The sequence below is a fragment of the Capsicum annuum genome, chromosome 2 (genome assembly GCF_002878395.1).
Source record: "Capsicum annuum cultivar UCD-10X-F1 chromosome 2, UCD10Xv1.1, whole genome shotgun sequence".
NCBI lineage: Eukaryota > Viridiplantae > Streptophyta > Magnoliopsida > Solanales > Solanaceae > Capsicum > Capsicum annuum.
The window spans coordinates 145,943,826-145,959,282 of NC_061112.1; the positions used below are offsets into that span (position 1 = coordinate 145,943,826).

At 35.1% G+C, this 15,457-nt stretch overlaps 2 protein-coding genes across 4 annotated transcripts; both read left to right on the plus strand.

Annotated features, from left to right (window-relative positions):
• The first annotated feature begins 213 nt into the window (after positions 1-213).
• On the plus strand, positions 214-8,167 carry LOC107860288 (nuclear pore complex protein NUP98A). 3 transcript variants are annotated; one of them, XM_047407390.1, is made up of 10 exons: positions 214-343; positions 1,927-2,076; positions 2,733-2,900; positions 3,107-3,331; positions 4,293-4,574; positions 4,822-5,043; positions 5,135-6,186; positions 6,619-6,735; positions 6,961-7,090; positions 7,486-8,167. In XM_047407390.1, the coding sequence occupies exons 1-10, from the start codon at positions 322-324 to the stop codon at positions 8,025-8,027; spliced, it is 2,910 nt and encodes a 969-aa protein (XP_047263346.1). In that variant the 5' UTR covers positions 214-321; the 3' UTR covers positions 8,028-8,167. The 3 variants fall into 3 exon arrangements, with proteins under 3 accessions (XP_047263346.1, XP_047263345.1, XP_016561079.2); XM_047407389.1 differs by having other exon boundaries at positions 2,754-2,900; positions 6,961-7,126; XM_016705593.2 differs by having other exon boundaries at positions 215-343; positions 6,961-7,126.
• Positions 8,168-9,983: 1,816 nt separating this feature from the next.
• Positions 9,984-12,622, plus strand: LOC107860291. Its single transcript, XM_016705597.2, has 3 exons — positions 9,984-10,784; positions 11,176-11,361; positions 12,001-12,622. Exons 1-3 carry the CDS (start codon positions 10,296-10,298, stop codon positions 12,283-12,285), a joined length of 960 nt encoding a protein of 319 aa, XP_016561083.1. The 5' UTR covers positions 9,984-10,295; the 3' UTR covers positions 12,286-12,622.
• The last annotated feature ends 2,835 nt before the right edge of the window (positions 12,623-15,457 follow it).

Sequence of the window (15,457 nt, forward strand, 5' to 3'; positions counted from 1 at the left end):
TTAATAAAAGATATTTTTTTATTCAATATCGTATAATTTAAAGACATATTTTACTCCAAAATCGTGGAGGAAAAGGTATATGGTCGTATAATAGAGTTTAGAAGGACTTAAATTAGGATTTATTATTAATTTATTAGGGATTAAATAAAAGGGAGAACCGATTCATGAGCTTAAACAGTAAGCTACACGGTTGGGGTTAAATGTGTGCGTAGAGAATATGCAACCTTCTTCTCTATATAAACCACCGATTCGAATATTGCCATTATTTACAAGTCCTATAAAACAAAAAGTCGCGCTCTTTGCTTTCTCTGTCTCAAAATCATGTCCTTGTTTTCTGCTCCATGTAAGTTAACAATTCCCTTTAATTTTGTTGATCAATGTGTCCTCCTTCCTTCCTCTTTCTGTGTGTGTTTATGGTTTTTTTTTCTCCATGTAATGTAAGTAAATTTGCTTGATAACTCATGAATGTGGTTTCCTCAAGGGTTTTGCATGTCTGTTCTGCTTAGTTTATAGTTTATGTATGTGTCCATATCCATGAAGCGGGAGCTAACAAGGGCCCGGAGAGGGAGGGGTTGGAGAAAATTACGCTGTTTATACATTGTTAAAATTATTTTTTTAGAACCCTTTTGGTCTATTCGCGTTTTTACTTTTTATCTTTTGAATATTTTTGGCGAGTTCCGCCACTTCACATGATTCTTTAGAACATGAATTTGTTCTCATGGAGTACTTAGCCAACACATTTTTACTGAGTCTGGGCACGTTGTTCTTTTTTTTTTTTCTTAGTTCTGTGTTTATGCTTCTTTGTGGTCTTTCATATTGGTTCTAGTTAGTTGTGATCTATAGTTTATGCGGCTTAATTTCTCGCTCTCCATGTCCATGATATATGTTTTATTAGTGACGGAGCCAGAATTTTCATTGAGGGGTTCACAAGTAAATATACGCACTAGTGGAAGGTTCTACATCTACTATATATACATAAAAATATTTTCGACCATGTAAAAATAGTACTTCCTCCGTTTAAAAAAAAATGACCTATTTTGACTTGGCACAAAGTTTAAGAAAATAAAGAAGATTTTTGAAACATGCCATATGAAAAGTTTAAATTAAAGTATTGTCAAAAAAGAAAATGGGTCAATCTTTTTGAAACGGACTAAAAAGGAAAGTAGGTCATTCTTTTTCAAATGGAGGGAGTATAATTTTCCGTCGAAGGGGTTCGGATGAACCCCTGAATCCAAGGTGGCTCCGCCACTGTGTTTTATACGGACAAAATTTTTTCTTGACGAGCTACAACAATTGCACCTATTGAAATAAGTTCAAATGGAAGAAAAAGAAATCTGTTGATAAATGAATTACAAATTGTTGATTATTAATTACTTAGAAAATCTTAATCTAGCTATAATTTGGTTTGATCTTGTAGTCCAAATAATCTCGTATCAATACGTATCTGAAATAGTAGTAATTAGCGAAACCATCAAAGTAATTGCATCTCCTACGCTGTAATATTCTGAACCATTCATGGACATCCAGCAGAATTGGTATTGATTACTACCATTAATTACCCGGTGGATAGATTATATTGGGTGCACTTGGATTACTCTGTAATATTAGTAGTATTTTTGATTGAACTGTCCTTAAAAAAAACGAAAAAGAAACTGTCCTTAGGCTACTAACAATAAAGTTTTAAAGCTAATTGGTGCAATCTTTTGAAGTCCTAGCGACCTGATTAAAAATTTGACAACCTATTGTCTGGTTTATTCATCTTATGTACTGAATATTCTGCTTCATCAAATATGTAGTTGCTACCGCAATATGTGCACAATATGATTTTCCATTGCTGTCTTCTTCCTGGAATTAAGTTGATTAAACAAATTCTTTGGTTACATTGTTAATATGGTGATTGACTTTTTCCTCATAATCTTTTGACAGCTTCAAGCCCATTTAGCAGTGTCATCCTATTTGGTTCTACATCCGGAGTTCAACAGACTAGCAACTCCGGTGTGCCACAGTTGTTTGGAACAATGACCTCATCAGCACCACAACCTGCTCGTCCTTTTGGAAGTTTAACACCTTTTGGCGGTAAAGACTTAATTCTGTTATGACGTTTTTCAGCTTCCATGATCACATCCAAACTAAAAAGAATAGGGTGTGCAATTTTCTCAAAAAAATAAGAAGTAAAAAATCTGTGCGCATTAAATCACTAGAAAGACGTTTTTCTTTGTGCAACTTGCTGCAGTTAAAACTGCATCTGTTTCTAGCTTGATTTTGGTGCATTATTATGTCTTATCAACTGAATTTAACATAGAATGCTTCAGAAGAAAGTCAACTTAAACTAATGACCTATATACACTCTTTGAATATGTTTTTTCCAATGATTTCTCTCCAAATGAAATTTCTCGCCTGTGATTCAGGTGTGGCTTGGCTTATATAGATAGATGCTACACTTGAATACTGCCAATTTCATGTAAGGAGAGATATCTTATCTACTTTTCTAGAGCAGTAAGGCGGCTTTGGAATTGGTCAAAAAGCTAACTCTGCTCCTTTTGAGAGTAGCTATGCACATTAGCTGTATTCTTCCCCAAAATGTTAGATAAATTGCAGTATCTCGGTGGGATTTCTTATGCTGGGTAGTGTGGTTGCTTACTATTTCAGGAACCGATCTCGTGTCAGCAAATATATTAGTTGTATTTAATTAGTGATTAGAAAATCAATTCAATTTGTTTTCCTAACTGCAGGACCATTATCCTTTAATGCAGCAAATAATGCCAATGTCTCGGACTCCTCTGTATTTGGAACTCTAGAAGCTCCTGCATTTGTTTTTTCAAGCAACTCACACTTTGGCACCCAAAGTTCAGATTCCTATTCCTTTGGCCAACCAGCAGTATCCATGTCAGGGAGCAAAGGTTTGCTTTATTGCCCATTTTCTCATGTACTATTTAGATGATCTGATTGATATAAGATTATATACAGTTCAATGTGCATTACTCTATGCTCTATATTGATCAGTAATCCATGGTGAGCTTTTATTAGATGCTACTAAGTACTATTTATTCTTACTTTAAATATTTAGATATCTAAGTGTTCAATGTTGATCAAATTTGCAAACCAGGAAAAGAAAGTACAACACCTTTCCTCAAGAGCTCTGGTTTTGGAATGTCAGCATTTTGCATTAATCAGAAAGGAAGTAGAATAGCATCATATATTGCAACTCCAGAGATTGGTGCTGACACAGGACCCAGTCGTGCAAAAATTCAATCAATTTACGGAATGCCGACTTATAAAGATAAAAGCCAGGAGGAGTTGAGGTTTGAGGACTACCAGTTAGGTGATAAAGGTATCCTTAACTTGTTCTCATATATTAACTACACACTTTTTAATTTCTCCACTTTCATGCATTCTTGATAACTATTCTTGATAACTGAATCTGGGCATTCTTCTTCTTCTTCTTCTTCTTATTGAGAACATTTTTTACTTTCAGTAATTTCCCATGTTTATTATCGCAAAGATTTCTTGGTATTAGTGATGAAATAGATTACCAATAACAACCAGGTGGATAGATTATATTGGATGCACTCGTATTACTATGGAATACTAGTGGTATTCTTTATTAAACTGTCATTAAAAAAAGGTGTCCTTTGACTGCTAACAATAAAAGTTTTAAAGCTTGGTGCAGTCTTTCGAAGTCATAGTGACTTAATTAAAAAATTGACAACCTATTGTCATGGTATTTGTTCGTCTTATGTGGATTCAAATTCTGCTTCTTCATATATGTGGTTGCTACCTTAATATGTGCATATCTTCCTGTAGTTAAGTTGATTAAACAGATTCTTTGGTCTCTGTCCAAATACACTCAGAATAAAGACCACTTAAGCTATTGCACTGGAATGACCTACAATCACTCTTTGAATATGTTTTTCCCAATGATTTCCCTGCCAAATGGATTAAGTATAGCTTTCTTTCTCGCCTGTGGTCCAGGTGAGGATTGGCATATATAAATGCTACACTCAATACTGCCGATATCATGAAAGGAGAGATATCATATTTACTTTTCTAGAGCAGTGAGCTGCCTTTGGAATCGATCGAAAAGCTAAATCTTCTGCTTGTGAAAGTAGGCTACGCACACTGAGCTGTACTATTCTCCAAAAATGTTAGTAATAACTACAATGTGGGATTTCTTATGGTGGGTAATGTTATTTACTATTTCTGGAACCAATCTTGTTCCAGCTATTGATGCTTGTATAGTTGTCTTTAATTAGTGATCAGCAAATCAATTCAATCTGCTTTCCTAACTGCAGGAACATTAGCCTTTAATGCAGCGACGACTGCTACATCTGGTCAAACAGAAAACATATCCCCGGGTTCATTCACTTTACCGACATTTGGAAAGAAAAATGACGTTAATAGTGCGGCCAATGAACCTCTGCTTTGGTCCAGGGATGCCAATGTCTCAGACTCCTTCGTATTTGGAGGTCTAAAACCTCCTGTGTTTGGTGTTTCAAGCAACTCACACTTTGGCACCCCAAGATGTGATTCCTACTCATTTGGCCAACCAGCTCTATCCATGTCAGGGAGCAAAGGTTTGCTTTATTGTTCATTCTCTCATGTATTGGAGCAGATTAATCAACATTTTGAGGGAGAACTTTTTTCCGTAATCTAGATGATCTGATTGATATAAGAATATATACAGTTCGATGTGCAGTAATATGCTCTATATTGTTCTGAAATCCATGTTGGGCTTTATTAAGTACTACAAATTACTATTTATTCCTACTTTATATTTTTAGATATCTTAAGTATTCAGTCTTGATCAAATTTGTAAACCAGGAAAAGAAAGTACAATACCTTTGTTCCAGAGCTCTGGTTTTGGAAAGCCAGCATTTGGTATTAATCAGAAAGGAAGTAGAGCAGCATCATACATTGCAACTCCAGAGAAAGATAGCGCAAGACCTGGTGGTGAAAAAATTCTATCCATTTGCGCAATGCAGACTTATAAAGATAAAAGCCAAGAGGAGTTGAGGTTTGAGGACTACCAGTTAGGTGATAAAGGTATCCTTTAACTTTTTGTCTTATTGTAGATAGCAAAGAAATCTACTTTCTATTTCCTTAACTCTTTTATACTTCATGGGTGAATTTGCAGGTCAGAAATGGGGTTTTTCAGTTGGTATTTCCAGCACACAGGGATTTGGTGTCATCGACAACACGGGGCCTCTCACATCACCAGTATTTAACCAATCACCTGTTGATCAACCTTTTTACTCCCATTTCTCATTTTCAAATAAAAATTCTACAGCAACTGCTTCTACCCCTTTTCTGAAGCCGCAGCAGTCCATTTCCCATATATTCCCCCCTAAAACATCATTGTTAAACACTTGTGACACTGAAAGTAGAGTGGCATCTAGTTCCTCAGATGTTTCATTTTCTCCATGGATCCATTTGCCGTTTCCACCTTTAAATCCAGCTTCCAGTTCTTCCACTTCCTCCACCTCTTCTGCATTAAGGAATCCATGGGCTTTATCTACATCTTCCACTACATCACTTACGGCTGCACCTTCCACTACCTCCACCTTTTCTCCATTAACCAATCCATGGCCGTTTCCACCTTTAAATCCAACTTCCAGTTCTTCCACTTTCTCCACGTCTTCTGCATTAAGGAATCCATGGGCCTTATCTACATCTTCCACTACATCACTTACCCAATCTCCACCGCGTGCAGGTTTGGTCGCACCTTCCACTACCTCCACCTTTTCTCCATTAACCAATCCATGGCCATTTCCACCTTTAAATCCAGCTTCCAGTTCTTCCACTACATCACTTACCCAATCTCCACTATGTGCAGATTTAGTCACACCTTCCACTACCTCCACCTTTTCTCCATTACCCAATCCATGGCCGTTTGCACCTTTAAAACCATCAGGCCATGATTCTGATCAAAAGAGCTCTTTTTCTCCCATTCCTGTTTTAGCTACAGGAAGCGCTCCACAATCCTCATTATGCTTGAATTGCTTAAAGCAGTTACAGCCTACTCCCCCAGGACTTTGTAATGTTTCAAGCTCTCTATCTATTGGATTGGAAAACTCAAGAACATCATCACCAATTATGCCTCCTGCTGAAACACAACCTTCAGTCCAAATCACGGTTGAGCACCCGAATTTGACAACATCCATCCAATATGGAATTTCTAGTTTACCTGTAAGTTTCACATTTCTGAACAACTAATTATATGTAATGTGGCTCCTGGATGTGCTCATTGGTCTCAGACCAAGTATCATACTTATCACCCATTCCTATTGGTAAAAATATTATGCACTTATATGCTTTCCTGTCAAGGTAGATGTAACTTGCTAAAGCATGATTCACGTCTAGTTGCTGCTTTGCCTTTTGACTTTATATTTGTTGGATTTTACTGCATCACATAGGTTTATATAAATAAATTCCAGTATTTCTCCAATAAGATATAAACATCAATATAGTTGTCCAAGTTCCAAACAAACTATTCAAAGTAGCATACATAATTATGTTTTTGTAGCTTCACCATGATTTTTAATTCATATTGTTTATGTTTAAGGTGAAAATAAAAGTTGTACGCTATTATGAACAATTCACTTCTATTGTTGGTTGCAGGTTTCTAATAACCCTGCTCCGGTCAGACGAAAATCATCGTTGATAATTCGACATTCATCTCTAGGTCGGCGTAGGTTGCCACCTCAGAAATACAATCCTGCAAGTGATAAACCAAAGGTGAGTAGTATGATTTTATGCGATAATTGTTTAGTAGCTCATGGCATGCTTTGGGTAATGGACCGAAATTTAAGTTAAATGAGAGAAACACAGATCATATGTAAAGATTGCAAGTACTGGTATCATTTCATGTGAAAAAATAAAATACAGGAAAAAGTCCATACTTTCATCTAATCCAAGCAAAACACTGGAAATTTTACAGGACTCTAATATTTGTTTATGCAGGTTCCCTTTTTCATGGATAAAGAAAACGCTTCTGGCTTACTAAGGACAGAAGTCATCATCAGTCCAAGGGAAAATCTAATGGACTGGGTTCGGCCTACCGCTAAAGAATTTCCACTGGAAGATGACTCACGTATATTGTCTCAACTGAAACATATTTCTATAGACAGTAAGCTTTATCTTTCTTAATGAACTTATGCATGCATGCCTTCCTTTCATCTATTGGTTCAGCTGGATTCTAATGGACGCAAAAGTCAGCTATCATAGATAGTGAATGGGAACATCACATGTAATGTTTAGTGGATTACTTAATATCTACCATTTTATGTTTGCTCAATTAAGATGCCATTTCCTTAAGCTCGAAGCCTGGAATCTCTAATTGTTCAAATTAAATCAAGAAACTTCACGGAGGTTCACTTGCTATTTTACAATTTCCAAGAATTAAGAACCAAACTAAACATGTTTTCTATTTAGCTAGCTCATCATTCCCTTTTCTATTAACTTGATAAAAATGTGATAAAATTGCAGGTACGCACGGAGGCAAAGTTGATGATAAACCCAAGTTAGATCCTAAGGAGATGCATTATGATAAATGTGGCGATGACAAGGATTTGGATGCCATAATGCCGAAGCTCCAACGTTCTGATTACTACACAGTTCCTCCTATTGAGGATTTGATATCAAAGGAGAAGGAAGAAGCTGATTTTTGTTGCCACGTGAAGGACTTTGTGGTAGGAAGACACGGCTACGGAAGCATCAAGTTCTTGGGGGAAACAGATGTCCGGAAGCTGGATCTTGATTCTGCTGTCCATTTCAACAGTCGCGAGGTGATCATTTATATGGATGAGAGCAAGAAACCTCCAGTTGGACAAGGCCTCAACAAGCCAGCTGAGATAACTCTCCTTAATGTCAGATGCATCAACAAATCAACTGGGAGGGAGTACAAAGATGGGCCAGTGGTCAACAAGTATAGAGATATCCTTATTAAGAAAGCAGCAGAGCAGGATGCAGAATTTGTTTCTTATGATCCAGTACAAGGGCAGTGGAAATTTAGGGTATCACACTTTTAAGTATGTAATCTCCCTACGTAGTTTGCTTGCATAAGAATTAGGAGTTCAAATTTTAGGTTTGTTTTGTTGTAGAATAACCAAATGTTTGAATTGTTATAACGTGTCTTCCCAATTGATATATTTTACAATTTGCTTGCTTAGTTCGATGATTGTCCCATCATTTAATAATCCCAGTGAGATTAATTTGAAGTCCAACTCTTGCGCACTTTGGTTTCTTCTGATCAAAGTAGCATAATAGTTTATACTGAATTTGGATAACTAGTTCTTGGATTTGTTTTTACATAGTGAAATCAAAGTTTAAACCAGCAAGGTACTGCCTACTTTAGGCCATAGGGAGAAAGTAAATTTTTTTTAGCATCTTTAGAAAAAGACTTAACATTTAAAAGCACTGGTTGTTGACTTATACACAACTCAGTAACTTAGAGAATTATTTTGCAAAACAAACACAAATGCAAGTTCATATATTTCTTTGTGATGTATATTTCTCAAAGAAATATACAAACTCTTCAAAAGCTGTCGGTGAAAGGAAAAATAATTACTAGGTGTGTTTGGTATGATGGAAGATATTCCCCCTTGACCCATGAGGGAAGTCATTTTCGCTTGGCTCATGGGGTGGGATAGAGGCATAAAAGTCACATATATCATTTTCTGAAAAATGGGATAGGTGCATAAAAGTCACATTGTCATTTTCTGGCAAATGACTTCCCTTGATCCATGAGAGAAGTCATTTTCCCTCAAATAGTGAAAAATAAGTCATTTTGGAAAACATTTTCTCAATGTTTTAGTACAACCAAACATTTTTCAGAGAATATTTTCCCTCATACCAAACACACCCTTGATGTACTCTTGAGTTCTTGACATGTACTAATTTAAAGACAATGTTCAAAAAGCTTGTCATGTTTAAACTAATTTAGAACATGTAAAAAGCAATTTTACATGTGTTATATATATAGCAATCATAAATCTGTCATGGCGTACATAGGACATTAATTTTATGAAAAACGACAAGCTGAAATTGATAAGAAAATATAGAACTTAATTGGTGATTTAAATGAACCATCAATTCAATAACAGCCCAACAAGAATAATTCACAACCATCCTGACTTGCTAATCTCATGGCTCAAAGACAAAATCACATAATTAACAATTGCTTAAAGTAAAACTTGTTGTTTAGTGGTTGCAATTATGTCTTTAAATTTAACAACTGTGATGTGCATGTTAGTTTGCCGCTCGACTGATTATATGGGTATATAAATCCTCATATCAACATATCAACACATGTATTGAGTAACTTTGTCTACCAGTACTAATTAAATAGAAAAGCAATCATCTGATTTTTTATTTATTTTTTTTACCTTCACTTGTGCAATTTAAACATGAAATCTTATAATTTTTCACCCACTGACAAATCAGATTACATATCCATTGATGGTCAGTGGCTGCAAGTTCTATTTATAAAAAAAAAACAAAAAGGAAAAGATTGAAGAAAAAAGGAAGCTACCAGTCCATTGCCTCTCTGAATAAATCCAAAGTCAAATCTATATTTTTAGATAGTACAATTGACCTTTTCTGGGTGTGGTTTAGCTGGAAATATACAAATAATGAAGCCAACATCAATAAGTTACGTACTCTGTAACTTCATTTTTACTTAGTCAACTATATTAAAAATTAAATATTCACTTCTACTTATTAAATTTGAAATATTAAAAATAATTACCGTTTTATACACATTTTCCTTTATGACTTTATATTAATTATTTTCAATTCATTTCCCAATGACTAAATTGGCTTTTATAAGACTTAAAGGTGATATAATAAAACTTATCATTTTATTTATAGTTTCCTAAGAGGTATCTTAAGTCACCCATTAACAAGTAAACATGAATAGAGTTGAGAATATACTAAATTAGCTCAACACCATATAAATACAATCAAAACTCCAACTGGCACAAGATACTAAATTAAAAAAAAAATTACATTTATTTTTTCCCTGTGAGAGATACTCTTGGTCTCCTATCTCCATGCCCTCCAGTCCCCCAATTAACTGCGCTCGCACGCAACATTTGTCATACAAAACAAATAAACAAACTAGGACCAACGTGGGTGTTGGACTTTTCTATTACTACTATACTACTACTACTACTACTTCATTCATTTTCCTCAGAGTTAGTGATCATCCTAGCCAGATCTACTCATCTCTATTATTTCTCCACCACCATCTCCTCCTCAGAATAATTATTAGATCATCAGCTGATAAGTGATCAACAATGTCGTCGACGCATCATGCTAAGACGGATTCGGAGGTGACGAGTTTAGCCCCGTCATCTCCGAATCGGCCTGTTTACTACGTCCAGAGCCCGTCGAGGGACTCACATGATGGAGAGAAGACTACTAACTCTTTTCACTCTACGCCCATTCTTAGCCCAATGGGTTCACCGGGTCGACAATCCAGGGACTCATCTTCCACCAGGTATTCGGGCTCACTCAAGCCCGGTTCGCAGAAGTCGAGCAATGGGTCTAGAAGCAACAGTGGGAGACACCATCATCATCGTCATCGAAAGGGTGATAAGCAGCAATGGAAAGAATTTGATGCTATAGAAGAAGAAGGACTTCTTGATGATGATGGCTATAATAAGGGTGTACCTCGTCGCTGTTACTTCTTGGCTTTTGTTGTTGGCTTCTTTTTGCTCTTCACTTTCTTTTCTTTAATCTTGTGGGGTGCCAGCAGAAATCAGAAACCTGTCGTTACCATGAAGGTAAGTTCCTTTTATGTTTAAATTTAATGCCGTAAAAATATTTATATAATTAGATCACTTGTAACATAATTACAAGTAATTAAATTTCTGGATCAGAGAAACATCAGTTGGTAAACCGACACAATTAATATGCTATCACATGATAAACTACATTCACTGTGTACGTAACAACTGCTGTATGTAACTTAAATCCGTACCTAGATCTAGTTGTCTCATTCAAGTACTTACGTACTTAAAAATGAGCGTAAATTTGTCTTTCATCTATCTTCCAATGAATAAAAAGAAACTAATGTTATGATCATATATGCTAACTACAGTATGTGTAACATAATATCTTTAGCTAGGGGGATGGTAGGAATGGTTGTTGAATTGAGTGGTTTATAATGTGCAGAGTATATCATATAATGAATTTGGGGTTCAAGCGGGAATGGACTTCTCAGGAGTTGCAACAGAGATGATATCAATGAACTCAACAGTGAAGTTGACATTTCGTAATACAGGAACATTCTTTGGGGTGCATGTAACATCTACGCCTCTTGTTCTTTCCTTTTCACAACTCACTGTTGCCACTGGAACTGTAAGTATTCAATAACCTCTTATTAATTACTTTTCCCTAGTCGATATATACAATTAATGTACTTGGAAATGGATTTTGATTTATATACAGCGTATCATGTGTAGAGAATCTATACAATCACCAACTTGACGGCCTAGTAAAAATAATTTTTACCATTAAACCAATCTTTTCTCGTTATAACAAATAATTTGTCTGTTTACCAACCAAAAAAAAAACAAATAATTTGTCTTATTTTAAAACTACAAGTCTCATGACTCATATTTTAAGAAGTTTACCATATCGACATGAGTGACCTGATGGCTGATAGCATAAAAAATTTATCAAGAGTGTAGTTATCCATAAGTAACTTATTTCACCACCGAATATTTATAGGCAAGCTTCCTTAAAATGTATGGTTTAAATCTTGAAATAAGATGTGTTAGTTACCTGCTAATTAAAACAGGTAAATATATGATGGATGGTGTAAAAATTACCAATTTCTTACACTGATAGTATATATTACTTGGAACTCTTTTTCAAATTATCACTAGTTCCACTTATTATAGACAATTACCAGTAATTATCTTGCAAATTTATAGAATTTAGACTCAATAAGCATTCACACGTACGTTGACAATGTGTATGTTGTGCCTAGAGCAGATAAACAAGTTTTACCAACGAAGAAAAAGTCAGAGAACAGTAGCAGTGACTTTAATAGGAAGTAAAATTCCACTGTATGGAGGAGGAGTCGACTTGGGCAGCAAAGAGGGTAAACCAATTGCACCAGTATCATTGAACTTAGATTTCATGGTTCGAGCCAGGGCTTATGTTTTGGGAAGAGTGGTCAAGCCCAAATTCTACAAGAAGGTTCAATGTTCAGTTGTAATGGACCCTAAGAAAATGAACGTTCCCACATCGTTGAAGAAATCCTGCACCTACATATAAATTACGTATTACTGCATTAATTATTAATAAAGAAATAGACCCACAAGACACGAAGATGTAACAAAGAGACAAACAATTTTTGAAAAATAGCAAGTGTGCTAAACGCAGCTTCTTTGAAGGTCCAAGTTTTGTTATTTTTCAAATGTTTGGAAATTATTTATAGAGGAGAATGAGGTGTGGCTGCCAGGTTTGTCGCTGATGGCTTGTGGTATTGAGTGAATTATAAATGCCTGTTGAGGAAAATGATGAACCTAGAAACTGATGTATTTATATATATATTTTTTATTTTTACTTGTTTTGGTTCATTCAGATGAGATTGTGCAAGAAACTTTTGAGATCAAAATATCCTGGTACATGTGTCTAGTCAATAAGTCGTTTATATGTATGGGTTGTAAGGTATTCTTAATATTTCTCATCAAGTTAATTGGGAAACTCTTATTGTCAAGTCTTCACGTTAAATCGATGAGTGCATGCAGGAATGTGTTTTTTTCACACTATATACTTTTTAATCTCAAAGGTTAAATTGCTCATTTTGATATAAACACCATTTTATGTTACACAAGAAATGTGAGAAAGTCATTTTGCAAAGACGTCTGATTGGGTTAGAGAAACAAATCTTACCTAATGCTAGAGCGTGAAAAAGTTAGTATTTTGCAAAGGTGCCTCGCTGGATTAGAGAAACAAATCTTACCCACTTTCACATGGGGCTTATTTTTTAAAATTCTTAAGTAAAAATATCATAAATCCCAACTTTATCAAAATTATTTACACTCTCTTACTTCCTTAATTACTTTAGTCTCTCTCCCAATTCATACACATGACAAGACCGACATATACATAACAAAGTCGATTCATATACATAACATGATCAACATATACATCGAAAGCTCTGTATATGTATTTTTAGAGAAAAATGAGATTTTTATAATATGTTTGGAAAGATGAGATTTTTTGTAATAAGTGAAACTTAAGTTATGGATTTGTGTAATTTTTAGAAATTTTAATGGGAAAAATTTTCTATATCAAATGTTGCAATATTTTTGCTTTTACCAAAAATAGTTGGATTTTTTTTTTCAAAATATGTACAAAAGGAGTGAAACCTAATTACGACCGATTTATTTTTGGAGTGTTGTTGTTTCCTAATTTATGGCCGAAGTTACGGCCGAATTTCTCCCCAGTTCAAAAAGTCTTCTTCCCTCAAATATTTCTCCACAATCTCTCAATCAATTTTCATACAACTGAGTGCGACAGCAGAACCATTTGCATATAATGTTGAAAGATTTCCATTAGTGTGATAGGCAATTGCAATCTTGACCACATCTCATCTACCTAAATAACCAAATATCCATATAATAACTACTAATTTTCTCTCTATTTTAAATTAATTAAATAATATTCCACTTCTTCATAAGTCGGGATACATGCCATTAACAACCAACCGGTACCCCCCAGCCTCCCACCCCCAACCGGATGCATGCATATGTATATGAAATATCCGAATCTACTGCGACTTAGCCATATTTCCCGGATACATGTGCATGTATATGAGATACATGGAGACAACCGATCAGATACATGCTCATGTATCTAAGATATATGAATCTACTGCAACGTAACCATGTACTCTGACGCCTTAACTATGTATTTGAACGTTTATTAGTGGTATAAAATGTAATATTGAAAACTAGAGTTTGAGAGAATAATTAGTTCGCAGTGAATTTTCTGTTGTTTACTCTTATCCTAATAAACTCATTACGATTTGTAATGCTATGGCCCCACGACCCCAGGCCCAGCTCTAAATCCAGACTTCCTACTCAGAAGTTGGAATTTGTGCATTGGGCAATGGGCATCAGGTTTGGCCCATAATTGACAATCCAAAACATTGGGCCACTATTGAATGTCATAGTAGTAGTAGGAGTCAATGGGCCAAAGGCCTATTATTTTAGGAACACATATTGCAAGTAATAAACCAGAACATTCCACGGTGGACATATTAAGGCCTGGTGTTTAACTTTTGTCTACATTTTAAAAATTTATATAAAAAAAATTTCAATGGTTTCATCTCAAAGTTATGTTTTCCTTCCTGGTGTATTTAGCTCGAGTTTGATGTTTTTCCTATGAAATTACCATCATTATTTGAAACTTACACTATGTTGACAACATATACAAATTAATTACGAGCTCTAGGCTCTTATCAGAGTGATGCGAAAAGTAAAATTGTTGATGGGAGGAAAAGGAATAAGATAAGGGTGTACTAGAATTTTATCAATTTTACCTTCATTCTTTAATCAAGTGGTCCAAAACGGATGCAAACATTAGTATTGCAGTATGGACATGCATGTATATTTGTTAAAACTAATACTTATACAAGAGGACTTAGTGAACAATTTAACAAGATAGACAGTACTAAATTATGCCAGCCTAGACATAATTGGTGAACAAATTGACTCAAGACTAGCCAATGTGTAGCTTCTGAAAGATATGTACAATGAAGATTGCGTTTAAAGTCGTTGATCAACTCGACATGGCTTGCAAATAAAGCAAAGGGGTCAATCTGGTATGACTTGTGAACAGTTAAAGATAGGTATAACACTAATTGTACTCAAATTCATTCTTGCGCCCAACATAGCTTGTGAACAATACAAGTTTGTCAAACTTAAAATCATGATCCGATCAGCATAACTTGTACTATATGATTATAATTCTTTGAGGTTACTTTTACACAAATTCTTAAACTCAGGCAAATGTTAGCTAGATGCAAATAACCCCAAGTAAATCGAACCATTGCAAACAAGAATAAGAATGGTGCTTGAGGAATATTCTTTGGTCCCATTGCATGTTCTTAAAGACTAGAATTGGGTATTTTAGTCAGAATAATGAAGGAAAGTTATCTTATTCTTGTAGGATGGGCTAGTTAGGCTTTGAAAATCTGAGTAACAATTTTAAAATTAGCAACATGTGAAGATGCCCAGTTGAGGGGTTTCAACTTGCATAGATTCCTAGTCCAATTGTCACATCATTAAATATCAAAAATAACTTCCTTTCAACAGATAAAATTCTAGAGTATGCTATAAACAACTGAAATAATTAAAATTCAATCCTGACATCAAGCAATTTGCAAATGCTTGGGAAGTTGCAAAGACATATAGCCACTTGCAACTGTAGATGGATT

Coding starts and splice junctions, on each gene's coding strand:
- LOC107860288 (XM_016705593.2), top strand. CDS start 322: ATGTCCTTGTTTTCTGCTCCAT. Junction 6,736..6,960: donor CTGCAAGTGATAAACCAAAG/GTGAGTAGTATG, acceptor TTGTTTATGCAG/GTTCCCTTTTTCATGGATAA. Junction 7,127..7,485: donor GAAACATATTTCTATAGACA/GTAAGCTTTATC, acceptor ATAAAATTGCAG/GTACGCACGGAGGCAAAGTT.
- LOC107860291 (XM_016705597.2), top strand. CDS start 10,296: ATGTCGTCGACGCATCATGCTAAGACGGATTCGGAGGTGACGAGTTTA. Junction 10,785..11,175: donor AACCTGTCGTTACCATGAAG/GTAAGTTCCTTT, acceptor TATAATGTGCAG/AGTATATCATATAATGAATT. Junction 11,362..12,000: donor TCACTGTTGCCACTGGAACT/GTAAGTATTCAA, acceptor TGCCTAGAGCAG/ATAAACAAGTTTTACCAACG.